Genomic DNA, 25472 nt, shown 5'->3' with positions numbered 1-25472 from the left:
ATGGGAAGAGGCAGGTAGAATTCATATAAACTAATAGTAGACATAGAAAGGACGGTGCCCTGTTCACACTCTTAGCAACAGGGTGTTGGGCATTCCTTGCTGGATTCACAAAGGCATATACATGTATGTAGAAAAAAAGCGGCCCTGCATTAGTAGCTCTGATACTCCTAAATACTCTTGTGAACTGACACAGTCAACCTGAACTAACTAACTAGCCAACATCGTAACCCCATTTGGAAAGGACTGAAGACTTTTCTATCTGGTTGAACCAATGCCTGGTCTCCAGCGCCTGGATGCCTCAGGGCAACTGCAGCGCTCTATAAGTCTAATTTTCATTTCATTTCATTTCAATGTTAGCTGCTCAGTTATTTAAGCCGCATTTAAGATGCAATTTTTCTTCAGAGCACATCACTAATCACAATAACCAACAATAACCACTCGACTCACCACTAACCTTGGGTATCGGTGTAGCGTGCTACTCACCGTAAAGTGCCTCGACGCCTCGTCCGGGGTAGTAAGCGCTATATACATCCAAATACAATTTTACGATTTAAACAGCTGCCTATTGCCCACTGGCCATCTTCCTCATTCTGCTATCGGCTTGAATAAACAGCCGCTATTTCTATGATCCGATTACATAGCGGATTATATCCTTTTATCGCCTTGGTTAATTAGATGACAGCCTCTGTGATGATGTCATTGCCTGCATTATGTTGCTGCCAAGGACTTTGATTGTGATTGACAGGATCAAGAGCCACCCTTCGTCCAGCTCCTGTGATTGGATTGAATAGCAGTCCATCTTTTTGATCCTATAATTGGTCAGTTTAAGCAGCTGTCCTTCTATGTGACACTATTACTGACAAGTCTGAACAGCTGTCCAACTCCTCGATTCCAATAACAACTGGATTACACAGATGGTCAGCTCCTACATCCTTAAGCTGAGTCAATAAAGTAGTCACTGATCTCAATGGGCCTTTTATTGGCTGCTATAAGTCACTGGCCAGCCCTTTAGTCCTGAAACTGTCTGAGTAGGTAGGTAGCTAGCCACTGCCTTGAATCTGGTGTTGACTGGAATAAATGACTGGCCCTTTCGTGTTCCTAATATTGAATGGATTGACAAGTTAGACATTGCCTTGCCCTTCATAGCGGCCGTAGGTGTCTTTGGAATTAATACAACTACTTTAAGTATAGAGACATTTGCTAGCAAGGGGTTATTCAACACAGATATCTAAACAAACGCCTTAAAATAGTTTTCTATGCATATGGCCAGAGGCCATCGTTAAAATCCTATCATGTGTATACAACAACCCGACTCCTATATGGAATTAATATCAATAGCTGCCCATTTTCCAATGAAAAGGCAAAATTGTTAAACAAATAGATTTATACCCTGTCCATGGGTAGATAAATCATAGACATTTGGGGATTAAGGTCAGCAAAATGGGCGCCCTAACATACATTTCTTGAAAGCGACAGGTGTGAAATAAGAGTTCCTCCATTTTTGTTTACCTCCTCACTTATAAATGCATTCGGACACACAAAACCCCATCTTATAACTAGTACTAGTAAAGACAGAACAGCTTTATGAACATTCATAGTGACACGTAGCATTTTAGATGGGTAACTGTTAACAGTGGGGATGCTTTCCACCCAAGGGTCTTGAATGACCTGGAATAGAAAACAAGGGCACAATGTGAGTCCGCTGTAATGTGGCTCAGAACTGAACATGGACTGAAGGAGGCAGGGTCTATTGTTGATCACTATTTTATCACAGCACTGCTAATCAAGCTTTGTTTCTCACTGCTGGGATGTGCTGAACTGAATACCAGCATTTTGAAAAGCATATTCACAAGAATAAACAGAATTATGGATGGGTAACAGTAAATAACCAGGATGTTTTTCAACAGGGGGTACTGAGTGACATTAAGTGGACAATAGCAGTGCCCTGCAGCCAAACCCCGCAGTGTACGGCCAAAGGCCTTATGCCATATGAGCCGTATGCCCTCTGGCAGGTCGGACACAGGGTCTAGACACAGGACAAGCCTGCCAGCTTACCCCCAATGCACAAGGACAAAGACCATGCTCAGCTGTGCTTGCAAATTATGTAAATAAAGCAAACAATGACATTCACTGAAATAACCTATTAAAAACTGAGTAAGTCTGGGCCAAACGCAGAAAACTACAGGTTTCCAGTAATGGCTACCAAAGGGCACAACACACCAAATAACGTTTGCCACTCACCATGTTGTTCTCTTGATAGTTCTTTTATATTTTTCTAGCTGTTTTTTGGAGCATGGCGGATGGGTTGAGTTAAAGCGGTAGAAAAGGGGGTGGTGATGGACGGAGTATCTGAACCAATCAAACACTCACACCCAGTCAACAGATCTGGGTTTGATCCATTACCATTCTTTAGCCCACTCTGCCACCCCAGTTCAGCCATGGCCATATGCAAATCACTCTGACCCTGTGCATCATGGGAACAGTCCAGCCCGAACTGCCAAGCCATGCCTTCCCTGGACCGGAAACAAGCTTCCGAGGACCGGTTTCTGGCATTTCAGCCGTCTTCAGCCCGGCTTGCTTGAATCCAGTGGCAAAGTGAGCAAGGGTTGAGTTAACCTGCCAAGAATTTTGGAGGTATTTAAGAGCGAAGTGCTCTGAAACACAAAGGGACTCCTTTGAAAGAAACCAGTGTCCCTTTGGTGTATTTTGGCACTGCAATCATATCCTGTGTTAGTAAATTGCTAACTACACTGAGGATATATATATCCTCAGTGTAATTAGCAATTTACTTCCCCAGTACATTATTGCACTGCCAAATTACACCAGTCTCTTTTATTGGTAATACTAGTTTCACTCAACAAATACATTTCATATGAGGATAATGTGAGGGAAAGCGTGGCAATTTTGTTTTGTTCTAGTCGAGTTTAATACGTTTCTACCATAATATATTTATTTGTGGGGGGATTCAGCCAGAATGTGTCCGACAAAGTTGCCGATCCCCTCGCCCCATCTCTTGTAAAAGAAGTAGAAGCCTGAGTTGGGGCTAGGCTCATAACTTAAAAGGTGTAGAGAGAGACAGGCACAAGTTCATATGATAAAACCTTTGGGAACCAGAAAGGCTCATCTAATCATGAATGGAGCAGGCGTTTTCGAAAACAAAATGGAAGCCATTATTTTAGTCTACTGAGTCTAAGAAGTGTTGTTTGTTTGCGTGCTGTTTTAAGTTGGTTTCTTGAATCGATTTTCATTGTGACTTCTCTTTGCTGTTTTTAGGTGGCCATATCCCCCAGACCAGTGCGACAAAAACTTCACCTGTCTGAACGAAGGCAAATGCACCAGTGGAATATGGGGCGCGAACTGCACGTGTAAGGCCGGCTTCACGGGAAGGAAGTACGTGAATATGATTCTCTTATTCCAGCTATGCAGACAGATATCCTGTGGTTATATTTGATGAACCAAAACACAGTAGTTGCATGGATTCAGAATGCTGAGGTACAGGGTGTCTGGGTGCATTAGATTATGGTCTATTTGACATTGTTCAATGTCAAATAGTCGAGACAAGGATATGCTCCTGAGAGTTTGCAAGTCCATGGCAGATTAGCAAAAGGCCCAGCATCGTTTTAACACTACACCCTCAGTTTAGTTTGCAACTAAGTGTTTGTTATCATGTTAGGTTCACTCTCTGGTGCCTGGCCAAGTCTTTGTTTGACTTGGGCTACAGGCTTTGCCTCCTGCACTCTTGCTGGAAAGCTGCTCAGGGCATTTACCATCTATTCTGTCTGCATCCTTAGTATGTTTAATCTTTACCATATTACTCCTCTGTCACAAACTTGGCTGCTTTCATGAATTTTTTTTTTTTACTACTTGGCCTTTTTGACTGTCACATAAACAAGCATTGGCAAAGTCAATCGGTCTCGTCTATATGACAGCTGTTCAGTTTTTCCATTTTTTTCCATATTATATGGCAGCGTTATGACACGGTCACAGCACATTTTTTTTTTACTTTCAGCCATGTTGCATAGCAGCCGCACTGCAATACAACATGACTAAAACATATTAACGAAGCCAGCAGTTCTTACATAGGTGAGACCTATTGGCTTTGCCAATGTTTTTTTTTTTTGCTGAATGATGCTCCACTTCTAGCATTAACATTAAAGAAGGGACAATTGACTAGTTTGAACTCAGAAACAGCATTCAGTCATTCAAGCAAAAAGAACCGGTAAGGAGAATTATCAGTCTGCATCCCAATATGCCAAATAAGGCTGGAATAACATGTGCTTCAAACTGGACAAGTCTAAATGTGAGCTGAAGCCAAGTCCAATCATCTTCTGCCATTTAAAATAATCGGCCTTCACCTGAAAATAATATCAATGGGATCCTTCCAGACGCACGCATCAGTTTGGTATCCTTCCAACCAGGACTCCTTTCAGTCACATCACCTATCTCCTCTTTTTCCTCATTGGCTGCAAAAGTACACAGCCAACATTTCATTGGGTAGATTTCTACAAACAACAGTTAAAGGGTGGAGATTAGGACCAGCTCTCTTCAGCAGGTACATGAATCTACTGGGTTACCTTGGCAGCAAATACAACGTTCTGAATCGTGAAAGGCAGTTGTGTTGATAATGGCAATACATGTTAGTGGTGTTATTTCACAATCGGTCACTGTCCTTTAACTCCTCCCATTCTAGTAGTGTTATTGATGAATGGAACCATGGGGATAGGGGCTGGTAGTTGTTACAGGGGGCGGCATTTGGTGCTAATAGAAATGCAAAGCAGCAGAGGAAGTGATCAATGACACGAGGCAGTTTCTACATGGAGCACAGAGGGGCATTTTAAAAGTGTTGGGCTTAGATGGTTCACTTGAAGTGCCTTCTGCCTGTAGCAGAGCACACTATCTAAATCAGTGAGTGTTTCAAAGTGGGCAGGCATCGTTATGCAAAACTGACAGTGGCAGCTAACAGTGGCCGCTTGCAATCTATTGATTCTCTGTTCTTGCACACTTAAAATGCAACAGACTGCCAAAGCTGCAAATATTAAAGTGATTTAGAAGTGAACAGACTCCATGAAATCCACTGTCTTCCTGAACAGCAAACTGTTTCCCCGACATTTACAGTGGCAGACAATTTCACACAGGAGCTTAATGGTATTGATGGAAAACTGAGAAAAAAATAATCTCCCACAGAGCCCTGACACTGGATGCAACTAGTGGTGTGGTGGAGTGGTGTGGCTCACTGGTTAGAGGCGGCAGACCCGGAAGCAGAGCACGGCCCGGGACCAGGGTTCAATTCCCGACGCGGCAGGGTCGTGAACCAGGGTCAGCGGACTCGATAATTCTCGCCTCGGTGCCTACTCTAACCAGGGATCACACTCGGCAACTCTGGGCATTAGCTTGCCTCATCTCCACAACGGCCCCCCACAAACGCTGGGGATGCCTGGTTTCACCTTGGAGATAAGCCAGGACGGGTTCCCCAGCGGTCTATAGTGCCAGGACGCCTCCGGGTAGCAGTGCGCTTTACAAGACACACACATTTACATTTACATTTACTACCTAACCGGAGCAGAAATAGTGCACTCTCCCTACAATTGAAGTGGTCGTGTGGTCGCTGTAGTGTTCTTTACGAACCCTAAGTTGGTCTGTTGGGTGAAATTAAACACATCCTCTGGAAGCGTTGGTTTACAAAAACGCTCAAGGCTGTAGCGCTGTGTCATTTTTTTGTATTTATTTTGGCAGTTGTAGACATGGCCCAAAAGTTGTGTAGTGCTTTACATTTTTTTTCTAGACTCGGGGAGATTAAGCGATTTGCCCAAAGTAACAGTATGTTGATCCAAGTTCGTGATTCGGACCTGGCTCCCCAGTTCCAAAGTCTGCAGTTCAGTTGTGGGGGCTGTCATGTTACTTTTAATACGCCCCTGATTTGGGCTAATGACTGTCACTCATGCTTCCCCTCCTAAAACCCTACCACAGGCCAGTCTCCTACGTCACATCATATTTTCCGGTCTTGTGAATGAGAAGGTTGGTGGGCTGAGTAAGGATAAGCAAGAAAGCTGCAGTTCTTCCACAAAAACTCTCATCTTCACCAGAACCAGCTAAATCTGTCCTTCTGAGAGTTGGTGAGAGATGTAAAAGACAAGCAGAACCCAAGACTATAGCCCCAGGCGAATAGACAGGCCTTATGTAAAAAAATAAAACAAAAAAACTGAGCTGCATAAAATAAATATTTGTGCAGAAAGTCCGCACAATCAACATGCATCTTAAAGTTCAAGAAAGGCTCCACCGAACTGTGTGGGTGAAAACCATGGAACTTGCAAACCGAATGATGCAACGTGGGGGCAGCAGGGGAGGTCAAGGGAGGAGTTGGGTGGGGGCTGTAAAGATGAATTAGGAAATCCAATCCCGAAGGTGCGTCAGCAACAGGTAAACATGGAAGGGGGGAATGGGGAAAAAAACAGGAGCTGGGTTGGATAACTGCTATAAATATATATATATATATATATTTTTTTTTAAGACAAAAATTATAAAACCTGGAGCACTGCCAGCAAACTCCAGCACAATTGACACGAGAACAAGAAATGAAAAGAACCCTTGACAGCCCTACTAATCTCAGAAGAGGATTTAAATATTTAGAAATGTTATTGTTTCATACAATGCTATACCATGGAATGGTGTGTGATACAGAGGCCTCTAATGATGCGCTTTACATAACTATCCGGCTATTATATTCACAGTAGCACCCCTGACTCAGTTATAAATGCCAGGGTATCTTTTACAAATGGTGCAAGCATTAACTTTAAAATGGCGGTTTCATTAAAGCATGCACGTTTTGTGAGCCAGTCAGAAACATCTGTTGCCTGGGCAATTGTGCCACGGAAGTCACAAGACTCATGTATGTTTGGGGACAAAAACATACAGAGGGGTATTTAAAAACCCACCCACCAATACTAGAGGTAATGCAAGAGTAGTAAAGAATATATGACGTTACAACGCATGCTTTTACAACACAGTCTTTACATCGCAACTACCATTACATTGCATGATTTTACAAAGCATGCCGTTACAATGCATTTTTAAAAACTACCATTACAACGCATGCCATTACAACACATACCGTTACAACGCATACCATTACAACATATAATACTTTTAGGGCAACAGTAGGGTAAGTGTTGGATAGTGTAGGGGTAAAAATTACTATTCCCACTTCAGTGAGTGCAACAGTAGGGAAACTGTTGGATAGTGTGGGGGTAAAAATTACTATTCCCATGTACCCCACAACCCATACCCACCCCAAAGCTAAAAAAAAATCTCTATTACTTACCTTATAATGCATTGTAATGGCATGCGTTGTAATGGTATGTATTGTAATGGCATGCGTTGTAGTGACATGCGTTGTAATGGCATGCATTGTAATGACATGGGATGTAAAGGCAGTTACGTTGTAACAGATACATTGTAAAGGTAGGTCGTTGTAATGACTGCATTGTAATGGATGTTTCCAGTAGTAAATTGCACCGAGATGCAACATAACCCATTTTTGCGATTTAGAATATCCCTAAGGAAAACTAAATAGCAACGAGGAACATATAAACATAGGCTTTGCATCGAGTCCCTGTGAGCACAAGGCAATACCTGAGAGCGTGGCACAGTTGTGAAGCCCCATGTGAGCCTCCAACCCCAAGAAAAATTTACATCCAGTGTCCTTATAGTTTAACTCCATCTTGTAACAGAGTATGGAAGGTGAGGGTTTAACATGGAGCCTGGGGGGATGAGAGGCACTCAGTTGGGAAGAAGCACCACGGAGCTAGGGGGTGGAAGGGGAAGAAGCACCATGCTAGGGAGTGGGAGGGGAAGAAGCAAACACAGACAAGGATAAGGAAAGTGGTTCACTGAAAACATGCCATCGTCATGAAGCCTTAAGCGAGTCTTTCGGCAGTATAAAACATTCACCTCCTCTCACCAAGTCTCACATTTTCTAAGCCCTGTGATGGCAGTGTGCTGTACGGTGTAAGAGCCTGATAGATCCAACAACAAGCCAAACTAAGAAAAGAGTCAGTCGAAAACAACATGAATGCACACAGGAGAAAGAAACCATGTGAAAGGACCAGGTGCCATGTGTGGAACCAAAAACAACAAAGGCAGGACAATTGGGACAGTTTCACCACCAAAAATACACAGGTTCTAATTTACAAGAAAGTACCGCAAGCCCTTTGGTTGTGCCACGCTGCAGCACTTTCAAAGCAGAGGGATGCTGCCATGTGCCGAAGCTGGCACCCTTGCACCATGCTGCAAGGATGAATGCATCATTGGGATGATTGTTTATGTGCAGGAATGGACCCCTTCCTGTACATAAATATTCACCAGAGATGATTTCCTCTTTCTATGTGTGCTGCAGAATGCAGCACACACACAAAGAGGAAAAAAAAGGAGAAATGAATCGATTTCTCCTTGTTGCGCCTCCCTATGCCTCCCCTGGAAGGCGTAGCACTCAGACGCATTTCCAGGTTGTGCGATTTCTCGTAAATTTGGAAATGTGTCAGGTTCCATGGGTGTTGTGTGGGAACACCCACAGCAACACCCATGTAACGCCCCTTTCACACAAAGTGCTGCATGTAAGGCGGCCATATTAGAAGGACAGGAAAAGACACCTTTTGTCCTTGTAAATATGGGGGAGTAAAATGTGCTGCCAGTGCATCACAAAAAGTGAAGCACAGGTGGAGGAAGGGGCTTCTAAATAAGCCCACAGAGTTTAAAAGACACACAAAAGCACCATTTAAAAGTGAGGGGTGTGATTAACCCTAACAGAGTAGATATAGCATGTCTCAGTTCAAGACAACGCATGCGTGCCATCTAGAGCTGAGACCTAAAAAACAATAATTCTGGTGTGGCATAGTCAACATTCAGATTGATAACTGTCACTAGCGCCCACTGAGCTCAATAAAAATGCGTTTTTCACCTTACAGTGAAAAGTAAAAGATATTTTACAAAAGCAGTGGATGTTTTGTGAAATTAGTAAGGAGTTCTCCTTTATATTGCACAGTAACTATGTCATATTTCCATCAAGAAACTGCCCCAATCTTTGAATATTAGTGGCTGGTTTTAATATATAATAGCAAGTGTTTGCTGCTGCAGTGAGGTACACTTCCCTGATAGCCCCGTCACAAGTCTCACATCAAATGCTTTACCATTGGTGGGAGGATCAGGAATCAATAAAAGGAAGAGAGAGAAAGACAGCAAACTGGAGATCCAACCTGAACATGTAGCAAACAGCATAATTTGCAGTATGAGAACGTACTAGCCTTGTCCTCTAAAGTTAATGTGATGTTGAAAGAACTACCAGCTAAAAAGAAGGAAGGTTATCACGCTAATGCAAACAAATCAATGCAGATATCTCATTGAGACCATGAATCTCTGTTGTGTTAATCCGATCAGAACAATGCAGATAGCACATCAAAACCCTGAAACTCTGTTGTGATAGTCCAATAAAATCAATACAGATATCTCATCAAGAGCCTAAATCTTTGTTGTGATAGTCCAATCAAATCAATGGAAATATCTCATCAAGAGCCTGAATCTTTGTTGTGATAGTCCAATCAAATCAATGGAAATATCTCATCAAGAGCCTGAATCTGTGTTGTGCTAGTCCAATCAAATAAATGGAAATATCTCATCAAGAGCCTGAATCTTTGTTGTGATAGTCCAATAAAATCAATACAGATATCTCATCAAGAGCCTAAATCTTTGTTGTGATAGTCCAATCAAATCAATGGAAATATCTCATCAAGAGCCTGAATCTTTGTTGTGATAGTCCAATCAAATCAATGGAAATATCTCATCAAGAGCCTGAATCTGTGTTGTGCTAGTCCAATCAAATAAATGGAAATATCTCATCAAGAGCCTGAATCTTTGTTGTGATAGTCCAATCAAATCAATGGAAATATCTCATCAAGAGCCTGAATCTTTGTTGTGATAGTCCAATCAAATCAATGGAAATATCTCATCAAGAGCCTGAATATTTGTTGTGATAGTCCAATCAAATCAATGGAAATATCTCATCAAGAGCCTGAATCTCTGTTGTGTTAGAACAATCAAATCAATGGAAATATCTCATCAAGAGCCTGAATCTTTGTTGTGATAGTCCAATCAAATCAATGGAAATATATCATCAAGAGCCTGAATCTTTGTTGTGATAGTCCAATCAAATCAATGGAAATATCTCATCAAGAGCCTGAATCTCTGTTGTGTTAGAACAATCAAATCAATGCAGATATCTCATCAAGTTCCCGAATCTCAGCTGTGTTGACTACTGAAGCACAGTCTATTCAGCTGGTCCCAGGAAACAGTAGCCTGTGAAAACATCTTTTACAAAAATAAACTCCATAACGTGTACTATCAAAATCTCAATTGTATATAAATATCACCTTACGTACTTATGCTTCCTACATTTACTGTTAACCAATAGGCACCATGTCTGCTTGCTAACAGCGTGCTAGGACTGGAATTCCAGATCTGGAGTTAGAATAGTAAGGTAAGCCAGCCCTTTCATATGTAAGAAGTGAGTTTGTCAAGATTTAAAAATTAAATACAGGTGAGGGGGAAAGAAGATATGGAACACAAGAAACAGACTCTGAAATTACCAAAAATGTAGAACGAGGCAGATATCTTGAAAAGTGAGATTATGGGAGCCGATGCCATAAGCATCTCTACTGGCTTTCAGCAGAGCATAGAACTGCAGTCAAGACCCTGTGCGCCATACATAAAGCCTTCTGAGGGAGAGGGCTCCAGTTGGCTTCAACACAAGGTTCCCAGTAGAATAAGAATGTAACACATAAGAAATATAAAAATGTCATGATATTTTAACTCTTTACTTGCCAACTAGAGCTGTGTTTGGTGGGATCAAATACAGCCACTTCCTCTCAAATAAATGAGAGGTGGGATATGAGAGGAGTTTGTGAAGGAAATAGAACATAAACGATTATACATTTTAAAAAGATAAACTTACCAATACTTACATTGTAATGGCATGCGTTGTAATAGCATCTGCTATGTAATGTCATGCGTTGTAAAGGCATGCGTTGTAAAGGATCCTGCGTTGTAGTAGTTGTGTTGTAAAAGTAGTCCGTTGTAACAGTTGCGTTATAACTGTTGTTTCCCGTGGAAGTCTGATGGACATGATGGGGCAAGAGACGTGGAGAATAGGTTGGTGTTATGGAGAATCAACTCTGATCGACAAGCGAGATTTTGTAAATTGAAACCAAAAATAGCAGGATTGTGGGTGGTACTCCTAATCTGCTTCTGTGGATCACTCATCGAAAATAGTGTCCGGATAAAAACCAGGAGATTACCAAAAGTCCTTGATACGTGATCTGAATATAGAACATGATGTTAATACGTTCTTGCTTGTTTTCTTCTAGCTGTGAAGTCAACATCGACGAGTGCAACTCAAGCCCATGTTTGAACGGTGGAACCTGCCAGGACTCCATCAACAAGTACAAGTGTATTTGCAATGGCAGCTTCACTGGGAGCCGCTGTGAGGTACAGTACGCTGGCGGCCATTCTAATTGTCACAAACACTTCCACCTTCTGTATCACTTTAAAGTCAATCTGATTAAATTTAGTACAGCACCTTTTCTCCCAGTTTGGCTATTATAAAAATAGAAAAACACTAATACTAAGACAGAATTTGGTGCCAAGCTAGTATGGAAATGTTCAAACAAACAAGTGAGAACATGCTGCATTTTGGCATCATTTAGAATTGAGTATTTTACTTCAAATATGTCAATCTAGACAAAACACATAACTGTAGAAGAAAATCACAAACTTGTGTACAATTTCTTGCCAGAACTTCCCATCATTGTGCCATAAAATTAATTTACACATAACACTCCAAAATATTCTCATGTCAATCGCACAATGTCTCAGTGTTGTGTCTGTCTCTGAGACAGAATATTCCATTGGTGTATCCAAACTGTGGCGGAATCCCCCATCCCTGTGGCGAAAGTGTGTGAAAAGATCCTACACCTTTATGACAAATTGTTTCAAAATGACCACTCAATCTTAAACTATATCACATTGATGTAACAGGACAACACATCACCTCATAAAACACAAAATCCCATCAGAGTACAGAGAATACCACAATTGTGCCAGACTATATCAATCCACATGTAAATAATATCCAATATCATTGTAGTTGACTAGCCCAACACTGTACTATAGTCCACATCATCAATTATACAAAATGTAACCCCCCCCCTCAAATCAAAGCTGAGAGAATCTCAGCCACACCACGAGAGTCTTGCACTACTTCCATACCCTGGTGACATTGTGTTCCGCTTGCTTCTTTTGGACCGTCGGTAAGGCTTCACGAGAGAAGGTCAATAGATATGACAGCCAATCAAAAAAGTCAGAACCAACCATGTACCTTAAATATTCTATTGGAGAAAATGCATGCCCTTTGTTAGTCTCCGAACAGCGAAAGAGAAATGTGCAGACAACAAATTCATACCCATTCCTTCAGCCCTACCATTTGGTGCCTTTTAATATGTGCTAGAAATATATAAAAACATATTTTTCAGGTAAGGGCAACAGGAAATCATCTTTGTGATTTATTTTCTAAACCCGAACACCAAACTGGATAACTAAACCATTTTATTAATTTACAATTAAATATTTTGCTGAAAATGTTATGAAAATAATGCAATTGTTGCCAGTTTAGGTAGATGATTGATTTATCATTTTTGGAACTTTCCTACATACTAACTTTTTACAGTATTGACATCCATCATTATTTTTTGTTACTTGAACAGTGCTTTGTATTTATGGAACCTTGGTGTTATAAGAATCAGAGATGCGCAATGTTAGAGAGGTTTTGAGGGCTTCCAACCCACGCTTTAAGGGGGGCACATTGCTCCTTACTTCTCACCTGTACCTCTTTCACCCACATCGAATCAGGCTTCTGTACTCTTTTCTGGGTAATTTTACATTCAACTAAATAACCCTGATTTTTCACTGGTGAACAATGCATGGCAGACTCTCCCTGCATGACATACCCTAGCTGGGCTGGATGGAGGTCTCCACTTCTGTTGCTGTTGATTGACATTTCTTGCATGAGGTTTCATCCAGAAATATGTGGTGGGCGTTTCACTTTCCTGGGGTCTTCACCGTGCGGGGGTTGTGTAATAATGCATGCTCTTTCTTGTGTAATAATGAAATGGCGTCAAATGTATTAACAACTTTGCATGAACTGCTTTGTACTGTGGGAAATGGTGGGCAAAGCATGCAAAATGCCTGACTTCCGGTGTGCAAATTAATGCTAAAAAGGAAGTAAATAGTATTGTGATACTTCATTTAGGCAACCCGACAACAGAGGAGTACCTTGAACATGTCCCTTTCATAAATATACATCAGATTTCCCTAAACTCACACTATTTCCTCTAGGGAAACCTATAGAGGCACTCAAGGTCTATTCCCAGAGAACCGAGCCAGCTGCAGAGGAAATGCAGACTGCCAAGCTGTCTGTATGACTGTGCTCTGTCGAGTAATCTTGGCCTGGTGCGATCTTGCATAAGACGCCATTGCCGTATATCTAGGTTTGTGTTCTAAAATAACACCCGTCCCACACACACACACACACACATACATGTAATGTTTTACCACTGTTGTGTGTGAGCAGAGCCAGAACTAATGCTATGCAATTTTGCATGTATAGAGGTATAGATATTTAACCACAATTATACCACAAACGATTACATTCCTGCATTGAAATAACATTCCAGTAAATAAACGTTGTGAGTGAGCCCCAGTTGTTAGAATCAGCGTTTATTAGAAGTACACCTGCCACAAATAAGTTGCTTCATTGAACATGGACTTCTTTTCACTGTCGCAGCATTAACACAGGTCAGAGGCATAGACAGTGATTCTGTGGTTACAGCCCTGATGCACCTCATATTTAAAAGGTACAGTTTATAATGACAAGACTTCTTTCCTCGTTTAACACCCTTTCAGTGCATCTTAGGAATGTTTGATTTCTGCTGGAGCACAATGTTTATGAAGGAATTAGGCCAACATGGAAATTAAGCCAGAGATGGGGTTAGCTTACGATTTGTTTTGATCGGTAAATTAATTATGTAGTGTTTGATTAAAAAAATGACTTGTGATTTCTGGACCATTGAGTTTGTGTTAAGTTTGCAAACCAGTTAGTGAACTAACCCCTAGATGCATCAACGTTGTCATTTGCGATTCCTTAATTGCGAAAAATAAGGAATCGCAATTAAGGATTCGCAAATGGCAATGCATCATTAAATTCGCAATTTTATTGGAATTCGGTAAAAATCGCAATTTTTACCGAATTCCAATAAAATTGCGAGTTCCAAATAGCGAATCCGATATTCCCATTCATTCCTATGGGCTGAAATGCCCATAGGAATGAATGGGAATTGCGAATTCGCAATTTCAATTCGGAATGCATCAAAGCCTTTCAAGGGTGGAGAGGGGGGTCCAAAGGACCCCCCCCTGCACTCATGAAATGCACATTTACATGTGAGTTACATACACACATGTCCTAAGGACATGTGTGCCTGTAACGTACACGTTTAAAAAATGCATTTTCATGCGTTTTTAAACATTTTTGCAAATTACCACGAAGTTCAACTTCGTGGTAATTTGCATTTGCAATTTTGGAAATCGCAAATGTTTTGGGGATGATGCATTGCTGTTAAGGAATCGCAAATGTGCGATTCCTTAACAGCAATCGCATTTTTTGGAACTCGCAAAAAAAGCGATTTCCAAAAAATGCTTCATGCATCCCAGTAACCAATTTAGGAAGTGCAAAAGGCCGATTTATGCGAATCGCACCGTTTGCACTTCCTAAAAAGGTTGATGCATCTGGGCATAAACTTTTGGTACAAAAAGGTGTGTTTTCCCATTTTAGCTCCCACCGGAATTTCTGCTCGTAGCTACAGCAAAAAAACACGGAACAGATTTCCACCAAACTTGGGAAGAAAGTAGAAATTTACAAAGAAAGAGGGTTTTTCAAGGCTTGGTGTAGATCTGCCCAGTAGTCGTTGAGATATTAGCGTCTGGCAAAAGTGTCAAGGGCTTGAACGTTTGTGTATCTTGTCGGTTAAAAAGCCATTTGGTGATTTGCATTTACACATTTTGACGAATACACATGAAATATGGCAGACAGTGTGTTGAGATGGCTCGTGATATTTTCAAATTCACAGGAGATCTATCAAGGAGGGGTCAAGTTAAAAAAGTGGGGGCAAACAAGTGTTCATTTTCAGAAAAAAATAGGCACTGTTCAAAAATATATAGGGGTTAGTTACTGTTCATAGAATACAGACCTCAAACCCCTGAAATGTGCCCAGTTAGGGTGTGCAATGCCCCCCATAGCTCAGAACGCCCGTCATGTTTTGCTCTTGGCAGTCAACATTTTATTTCCATACTATTGGCAAAGTAGTGCACTGACCATGACGGGACCGTGAGTTTTGTACCCTATACCTTTGGCAAAGTGATGTACTGAGCTTGGCAGACCCCGAGTTATAGTGGGCTCCAAATTTTCCAGGGGCTTTTGCGGTTTTTATTTGCTGAACCATAACTAACATTTAACTGTGTTTTTTTCAGTGAGAACAAATATATACGTATCATTTATTTAACGTGTGAGCTATTTGTGATTTGACATTTAACTCACCACAAGAGGGCAGTGTGAGTTCAGGAATCAAGAGAATGTTTCTCTCAAAATTATACCAGGAAATGTTTTGTCTTGATATCTGAAAAAAAGAAAAGAAAAGGAAAAAAAACATTGGTAGGCCAATAGGTTTAGTCCTGGCAAGCAATTGATTGATATATTTCCTTCTCAAACATATGCAATGCTTAAAAAATGTCAATCATATAAAATTTAAATACAATTTTAGGAGTGACCCAGCATGCTAGGCATACCTGCCCCGTTACTGAAGAGCGCTCCTCTTAAGGCAGCTGTACACATATGATCAGGCAAAATACCATCACTCACAGTACAAGACAGCCAATGAATGAAGGAAGCTGGCCCATTGCCCCATGGTCTATGCTATGATAGGCGGAAGCAAAAAGCCAATGACACTTGAACAGGCCAATGGTTGAGGAGAGCTGACCAAAGGTCCCTGCAAGTACATCTAGTTTGTATTTTTATTGAAAACAAGAGGCTGTTTCTAAACCAGAACTAATGAGGATGAAAATATCTTCTTTTAAGTCACTATACGCACAGTTAACCGTGAAAAGGGCCATTTAAATCTGACTTTTACAGTAATTTCAAATTCGACTAAGCTTTTCGAGTGATGGTGTGCAAGGGAAATACTGAATTCTTTACCAAAATGTGCACATTTATGCTTGTATGTATTGGGCTTTTGATAACTTTGCCCGCAAATGCTGTCCCGTAAGAATCACGTCACAGAAACACTTAAATGCGTGAGAGTGACGTAAGCCAGGATTAGAAAACGCAGGTGTAACAGCAGCAGGCTAGGAAGTTATCACATATTAGTCAATTGCAATCCATATGTTCCAGGCCAGAGTTTGCGCAAAGCCATTGGAACGTGCAGGATTACAGTATATAAAGGGGTGGTATTTGAAGAAGTATAGATTTTAGAACAGGACCACTGTAGGCAGCTGCCTTATGGCACCATCTCATACTGCCACAAGATGGCAGAAGACTGCAACAAATAGCGAAGTAAAATTGTTTCACAAGAGCTGGTTTGATAGCAGCGAGATCAATATCAAAACCATTTCCTAAACCTTTCTTGTGGCTTTAAAACCTACCATCCGAGGAATGGCAAAGCTTAAATATACTTTATTGGAGTAGTAGACGTGACTCACCTGCTTTATTCTGAGGTGACATCACGACATATGGAGTTTTGCAAACATGTCTCATAAAGTGTTTATATGATTCCAAAAACATCCTGTCAATGTTAAAGCAACACAAAACAAACCCTCTGTGGAACCTGTGCTTCTATTTGCAATGCACCCCTGAGATGTGTGTAATGGCATGTTTTTGCTTCAAAATTTCAAATAACATTAAAAAAGTGAGTTACCACATAAAAGTGGAAGTGAAGGGAGTTTTTATCTAAACATCAGATTAAAAAACCATGAAGGGTGGGCCATTCCTATAATTTGGCGTTAAACAGGAGCATTCGCATAGGATTACAGGTGTGTTAGAATTTTACCCAGAGGGTCGATAGGTTTGGCAGATTTCTGTGGGATCCATTGTTGCTTGATGATGATCTCACACAAAGAACATGTCCTTCTTCTGTGCCCAGGGTCTCACTCTTGTCATTGGTTTCTTTTGCAGAAGGGGATTCCAGTTGGGTTTTTCACATTCCCATTGCTTGGAGTAGCTGTCCCTGTAGCCTGTGGTTGTTTGCTGCTGGTAGTTATTGGTATCTTGTTCATGGTTTTCACTGCAAGGAAGCGACGCCAGTCGGAAGGGACCTACAGCCCGAGCCAGCAAGAAGTGGCGGGAGCACGCCTGGAGATGGACAGCGTCATGAAGATGCCACCTGAGGAGCGCTTGATATGAGCCGGTCCCCGTACACAGACCGCGAATGCCGACACCTCTGAGCACCAAGAACCTATGGTGATTCTAAGGCTTTCAGTTGCCTCCACACCAATGTGCTTTTGGCATTGTGCTGGGTACACAGTGACCCAAAGTCACCTGTAAAGTAACAGCAACATTCCAAGAGGTGGCTCTCTGTCAAACCCTGTGTGGTCTGTTTCCAAGAGCTGCCCACCCTTCCTATGATATCAACTCCAAATGAGACTATGTGGAGTGACTTTGCATTTCCAAATGTTTCTAATTTAATGCCAGGACGATAATTGGCAGAAAGTCAGAAAACACTTGTTAAGACCTGCTGTAAGGTGCTTTCTTGCAATGTGCCAGGGGTAATTGAAAGCCCCTTTGCTCTCTGTAAGGTGACACAAGCATGTTCTATCCTATCCAAGACAATTACAATCATTTCCTTTAAGAGTTACAAGGGTTATTTCATGGGGCTCTCATCCTCTTCTACAGATGAGAGATACACTACACAGCCCACTGTTCACAAGCAGCCAGGCCAATGCTCTAGAGAAATGGACACTTATTTTTCTCTTGGACTGCTTCCATCTTGTGCCGAACAAATATTTGCCATTTTTTAACCCATCATTAGCCTCATCCAAACTATATTGTTGAAGAACAAAGGGCAGAATGACAGGGAAGTGAGAATTCCCACTTTGTTCTGTATTTGTAATGGGTTTATATTCGAAGAGTAAGTCAAAAACATAAGTAGTCATCAGAATGCACATGCATGCACTGTTTCGAAAATGAATTTAAATTCCCAGAGTTAAAAGCAATTGTAATTTACAGAAGCCCAAACAAATAAACAAAAACAACATTACACGAGGGGCTTGTCCAACAAAAGATTATTGGGTTCCTAGCCAGAGAAAAATAGTCTGTGGCCCAATGTTATGTATTATAAACAAAAACTTCGAATGCACACCTTTTAAAAGTGGTATCAAGTCATTTCTCTCACCTACTGACACCAGGAACAACAAGGGAAAGAGAAAATCAAGAAATTCCCTATTTTTAAATACTATGTTTATAACATCTAAGCATAACAGGAAGGGGTCACCGATGTTGTAGCAAGCATGTGCATCTTGTTTCTGATAAGTCAAACTACACAAAATGAAATATTTGGAACAAATCAAAAGCATGCATTTCAGACTAGCAAGGAGTAGGATGGGAATATACCTGGAGAAAGAACACTTTCTTCTACAGTTAGAGGACTGTGCTTGAGTTTAACAGAGACAATCCTAGCTTTGTGTCACCTTACAGACTACCCCACCCATGTGTGTACCGGAGTGTACTGTGCCTTCACTGTTTTGAATGTTGTTCTAGGAACCTATGTAGAACATATTTATGGTACGTTTGTATATATTGCAATTTTTATAATGGGGAAGGTTCATATGTTGAAACCCAGTTGGAATGTCAAGGATGATCGAGGGTCTGTCAAGAAATATTCTAAACAAGAATTGTCAACAGCAACAGGAGATGGACAGACTCTTCCAGTAGCATCAAAAACACCCTCTCCGCTGTGCGAGAGACCATCATACACCAGAACTGAAACTTAGTTAAGTAGAGAGACTAACAACTGGTCCCACCATACTAAAGTCTTATCATGATCTCATTCTGCGCCTGCGCACACATAGCATCAATTGCTAGATTCAGCAAATGGCAACATGAAGTCCAAGTCAGCTCATGTCTTCCAGAATCGATGCGGAGACAGAGCGGCAATGGTGGCTCAGTGCTTTCAAACTGCGCAGTCTGCAATACATGCGCTAACTCACAGCTGCACTGCACCAGTCCATGCTGATTAGTCAGCGCCATATTTGCAAAAAAGGGGAGTACGCCTCCCTTTTGTACCTGTGCAGGGTTGCAAAATGGAGTCATGACACAGCCCCAGATGCTCATGTAGAGAAAATGGCGTCTACGTTTTGGACAAATATATATCAGAATGCCTCTGACCGGGTCATTGGAGGTTTCAGCAAACGTGGGACCATGTTACACTAAATTACAATACATTTGAACAGATGCAAAAATGGTGCAAATGCTCTTTGCTGCTTTGAAAGCCATGAAAGTGGATTGATGAATTTTACTTGGAAATCAGTGCAAAAAATATGTAACAAACACTTGAAAATATCTTTCTTATGTAGTACCGTTGAAACAGAGAGAAAGCTCGAGCCATCAATAATCCTTACAAAAAATAGCAGACGAGGATTTTATACTTTTTATGCTGCTTTCATAATAAATAACTCCGCCAGCTGATTTTCCCGCACATTTTGGTCCATCTCTTACATTTGAAATTTATGGAACTTGAATTCTTTCAGCTCCTTATTATATAAGCGCAAAGAACAGAGGATAGCGTGCATGCTCCACTTGTTGCTTAGGTGACTCAGGGTCATAGTTATCAAGAGGTTGCTTTGCGCGGCCCTGAGCGGCTTGATGAATCTGGAGTAACGCAACACCGCGCAAATCACTGCGTTGCGTTGCTCTGCCCCAGGGAGGCGTTCGATGGGCGTTGCGTGGGCGTTCCCACGCAACACCCATGGATTTTGGAGCATTCCCAGATTCACCATTACTCGAAGAGCTGGGAAAACGCCAAAACTGCTACGCAGCACCAGGGGAGGCGCAACAAGGAGAAATATCTTTATTTCTCCTTGTTTTTAACACCTTCAGCGTGGCGCAAATTTTTGCGCTGTGCTGAAGGTTCTAAATAACGGGCGTGGTCATGACGACACGGTTCCGTCATAAGCACAGCCCAACCGGCGCACGTGACTGAACCGTTCCGTCACTAGCATCGAAAGGGTTAACTTATTCTATGGGTGCTGCATTCTACAGCACACATAGAAAGATTGACATTTCTCAGGGGAATGGTTTTGTGCAGGAAGGTGTTCCTTCCTGCACAAAAAGAATCCTGCCTGTGTTGGCTTTAGGCAGCACATTATGCGGCAGTTCTGGGAAAATGCAGGAATGTGCCATATTATTTAAAATATGGCGCATTCCTGCCCTTTCCCTGTTACATAGCCCAGCACAAGACGACTCTCTGCGCTATGTAACTTCTTAATTATATTCCCCTCATTTGCCATGTAGTATGACCTCAAGTAAAGACGTGCAACAGCCTTTGCTCCATGATTTGCATCTGTTCAATCTTCAAGTAATCTAGCCACATGCGTGCTCCACGGGTCACATTGGGATAGTCTCTTTGCTCTCTAAATATCTGCCTCATTCAAGGATTCTATAAAAGAAGAAAGGTCATTGGAGCATGTTCCAAGCCACAGATTAAAAACAAAAATAAGCCATTATGGAGAAACTCCTGCCAGGTGGTTGGTTGACATTGTGTTGACAAAATGTAGTGGATGCACCCGGCGAAGCCCCTCGGCCTGCCTAGTTGTATAAATCTGAAAGATACAGAATATGCCAGGGGTCTCTAAACCGGTCCTGGAGGGCCGGATCCATGCCAGATTTTTAAAATTACTACATGTATCTCAATGGGGATATCCCAAAAATCTGGCATGGATCCGGCCCTCCAGGACCGGTTTGGAGACCCCAGGAATATGCTGTTCCTGTTTACACTTCAGGTAAACACCGCTACTGGTTGTATCTGACCACACGCACACAACAGGAGCTGTCTTGGCACTAGGAGCGAGGTATTCAGACTACTGAAGTAGAGCTGGACATTACAGGTTCTCAGTTTTTCAATAGGAATATAAACACAATCTCTTCAGATTTCATGTGAATAGCTGTGTAGTTCCACAGAGGGATTCTTTGATATGAAAAAGACCATGTGCAAATGTGGATGATGAAAGTAAAATACAGACACAAACTTGGCATTGGAGGATCAGCAGGTACTCAGCAAGGATGTTCAGTGCTCCAGGTATATTAGCATTTTGGTGAGGGCTTACCTGCCCACACACTACTCAAAGCTGTTTATTCTCGCCTTCTGTGGCTATTTGTCACCATCACTAGGTGGCGCCCTAGGGCTGCTGCCTTACATTGCCTTTTGAAAGCAAGACCCCTCCACACTGAAAGGGACATATTAGCATATACAGAACTATATAGTATTACAGAAAAGTCAAAAGGTTGGTGCTATGTACAATGAATAAGGCCTTGTACTTCACAGGGATCTCCACCAATAGCTGGTGCAAATCTCTGTGGACTGGGGCGATATTATGGCGTCGGGGAACGCCTGATCACTAGACAGTAGCAGAATTCCAGATGATTGCAGTTCTGATGGCATTTGTGCTCCATAAGAATAGATCATGAAGCTAAAGCTGAAAGATCCAATGAGGGACTTCCATGATCCGAGATTAAATCATTTTTGAGAAAAGGCGGCACCTGGGGATCAACTCACATGTTTTAATTGGTGCAGATGTAAAAGGTGCTCCCTGTCAGGCTGGAAGGGTTGAATATATTTGAGGACATTCTGTCTTTTAGGAAGTCATTGAAAACTTGGTTATTTCAGCAATAGTATTTTCATCTCAGCGAGCATAGTGCTTGTTCGTCAGCCAGGATGATTTAGCGCCGGGACACTCAATCGAGTAGCCGTGCGCTCTATAAATCCCAAATAACCTAACATGCCTTGGTGTTAAATCTCCAGTAGCTTGATGAGCAGGAAGACATGGCTGAGTGTTACACAGCGCACTTGATAACCCCAGTGGCATCCTTTACTCAAATGTTTTACTCCACCTGGCAGGATATGTACAATGAAAAAAACACATTTTCTCTAAAATAATGTATTTCCCCAAGAGCAAAACTTGGGTAGTTCTTTCATTTCTACGAGTTTAGAACAACATTTTCAGAAACAGAATAAAAGATCACACCCAGGGTTATATTGTACAAGAAACTTCTCTCCCCTTGTTTGTCCTGAACTGCAGCTGAAGCGCATTATCTAGGGGGTCTTTTAAGTAAAAATATTGTTCCCATTCTTCAGTCTCTGTGATCTGGTTATCAATCTGTGACTCGTGCATTGTTAATCTTCGAGAACAAGACTATAAAACATGAATGCCATTTAGTCCTGGCACTAAAGATTTGACGCCAAAAGGATTAAAAAAAAGGTATCTATAATATGCAGCAACTTAGTGACCCAGTTGCTTGGCAAATTTTAGATTTAGAAAAAGGGGCTACTGCCAGTAAGGAGATGCACAGATTCTGCCAAATCTTGGAGCATGAACAGCTGTGAAGTTGAGGTGTAACCACAACTATTCTCATAAAAGAAGCAACGTGATACATATGTAAGGTACCAAACATGTTCTGTGTAGGGTGATATTTACCTCTCAACGTGACAAGTGGTTGCAATCTACGTATGATTGTGCTTTTCTATAATACCAGTATTTTCACCAAAGATGTTTAATCATTTGCCATGGCCATATTCCACAGCAGAACCCCGTGCTCCGGCCAAGCACCCAAATATCCGCATTTGTGGGTTCGGCAGCAGGAACCGCTATCCTTCTCATCCTCTTCGCGGTCATCACAACGTCTATGGTTGCCATGAGAAAGAAGCGAGCCACCCAGGGGACTTACAGCCCCAGTCGGCAGGAGAAAGATGGGGCAAGAGTGGAGATGTGGAACGTCCTGAAGCTGCCACCAAACGAAAGACTTATCTGAGCTTCCCCGCGTGCACCCCCGGGGGCACATCTAGCGGACTTTTAACAGACACTGGAGCACTGACCACTGTACGTAAAATGTGAAAAGCTTGTACATTTAACTTTTCTGCACTATTGTCTTTATTGAGGAAATATCACCCCCACCCCCAACCCTCATTTTATTTAGATAATATGTATATTTGAAGAGTGTTAACTTTGTAAGATATTAGTTATCGTAAATGTACTACATGGCTGCACAGTTAGGTCTGGCCCATCACAACACTTGAAGCAGCGGATGCTTGTAAAATATTATGATTCGCTTAAGAAAGAAGAGAAAATGTTGCTGAAGTTATTTGCTCCTGTTGTAGGGTGCAAGAGAGACAATCAAGATATTGTAGTGTCACAGAAATTCACCAAGCTTCTCTTCAATGCTGGTTTTATTCTGGTTTCTCTATGTATCACTGTGTAATATGCAAACATCAAGCAAACTATTTCTGCAAATATCTAGCCAGTTGTCAATACACCAGCATGCTCTTAAGATGCAATATTCATAAACTTCCATCACTCAAGCAAATCATCTCATCCAGTGACGGTGTAGAGATTATTGTATGCTACCTACATTATTTAATAGTAGTCAGCAGTATCTTAGCAGGGTGTGGGCATGTATTATTATCATAGAATGTAGACTCGAGAACCAGGTGTGAAGTATTTGTCTTACCAGTAGGTGACTGAATATTCATGTGTCCTACCGAAAAGTAAACTCGCACAGTTCTTGGCCACAACAGTCCACAGCATTCAGCAGGCACTAAACACATAAGGCGTTTTCCTATTGCTGCCTTCCAATCCACCATACGTGTATTGCAGCACCTAGTGAGGACCAAAAGGGAATTTGTACAAGATATTCGACAGAAATTTCTCGGTCATGCAAACGCCGCATCATTCACATTTCACAAACATGGCAATCTTTCTTTAACCAGTGCCAGATTTTAGCCTTTACTATTACCATATTGCTGCATTACCACTATTTAATGTAATACCTTTACAGAAGATACAATACCGTAACGTTTCATTTGTATAAAAACATTTTCAATTCATTTAAAAAGGGTATACAGTCATTATAAAACCAGAAACTTACAAATCTTCAGACAAAGCATTCAATTAAGAGAAAAGGAGAACAAAAAAGTGGATATGGACTCTTTAACCTGGGTTAGTATTAAGTCAACAATTCAATCACATGTTCACTATATTAGTAGTGCTACAGAAGAATGTTAAAATCACCTCTATTTAACGACATGAAGTGCAATTTAATATTTGCAGTTTTTGCAATCTATTCATTCAAAATGTAGGCCAGCCAAGAGAACTTTGAGTGACAGGACAAGTATTCATAGGCTTTAAAACAGTAGAAAAAGTATTTTTTAAATTGTATTAGGCCAACATGTTTTGGTCTCTGTATAAATATTTTTGGAGACCTTCACTCGGACACTTGACAAAGGTAGCCTGATTTGATTAATATCCCAAATGAGAAAATCTAAGCAGTGAAAGGAACCAATCCCTAGTAAAAGGACTCATATAGGTCTTCTTTTGAATTAGTCATGGATTGATCAAGTTTAAATGATTTTAAATGATCAGTTGCATCAGGATCGCCATCTAAACTAAGGCTGCAAGTTGTTCAATCTGCCAGTAATGTTATTTTATGGTACTGACTACCGTCGCTATTTGGTAAATAACCCAACACAAAAAAGAAGGGAAAAAGATAAGACACATATAGGACAGATTTAAAAAGACTTTAAATAATTAAGCTTTTAATTCTTTTTGGAGCCCAACCAAGGAGGTAGGAGTAGTGCACAGTAATTCTGTCATGTTTTCTGTATTGGGTCAAGTGGCTGTCGATCAGGCAGCTGTCATCGATAGTATGCACAGTTTGAAGGTAGTAGGTTAGTTAGCAATAGAAGACATTTAGGAAACACATAGGTCTACTGTAGTATGACCTAGCCAGATTCTGTTTGTATTTATACTTGCTTTATTTAAGTGTAATATCAATGAAATGTTGTGTTTCAATGACAGCAGTTACAAACTCTGCATCGTTTGTTTCAATCCGATATTTGATACTGATCAGCTTCAGGCGACAGCTATAAGGCAAAGGGGGTTTGGACACAGAAAGAGGTCAAAGAATCAAGAAACAAACATAGTTTCAGGCCAGTCATTTGTATCCTGAATGAGTTCAGGAGGAGAAGTAAATCATCCCTCTGTCTTAGAGCTGTTGTAATCATAGACCAGTAGACGTATGAGTGAGCAAGGTATTTAAAGAACAGTGTATGCCTAAAATG

The 25472-nt window shown here is 41.3% G+C and overlaps 1 protein-coding gene across 1 annotated transcript; it reads left to right on the top strand.

Annotated features, from left to right (window-relative positions):
- Positions 1 to 3273: 3273 nt before the first annotated feature.
- Positions 3274 to 20915, top strand: LOC147659152 (protein crumbs homolog 2-like; the record flags this gene model as incomplete). The annotated part of the gene is made up of 3 exons (XM_086951938.1): positions 3274 to 3390; positions 11412 to 11532; positions 17321 to 20915. Coding segments are annotated over 3 exons (466 nt in total), but the record flags the coding sequence as incomplete, so codon positions are not given.
- Positions 20916 to 25472: the final 4557 nt, after the last annotated feature.

Source organism: Lissotriton vulgaris, unplaced genomic scaffold, assembly GCF_964263255.1.
Source record: "Lissotriton vulgaris unplaced genomic scaffold, aLisVul1.2 SCAFFOLD_2364, whole genome shotgun sequence".
Classification (NCBI taxonomy): domain Eukaryota; kingdom Metazoa; phylum Chordata; class Amphibia; order Caudata; family Salamandridae; genus Lissotriton; species Lissotriton vulgaris.
Note: the sequence above shows the minus strand (reverse complement) of the source record. Positions and strands in the feature narration are given on the sequence as shown.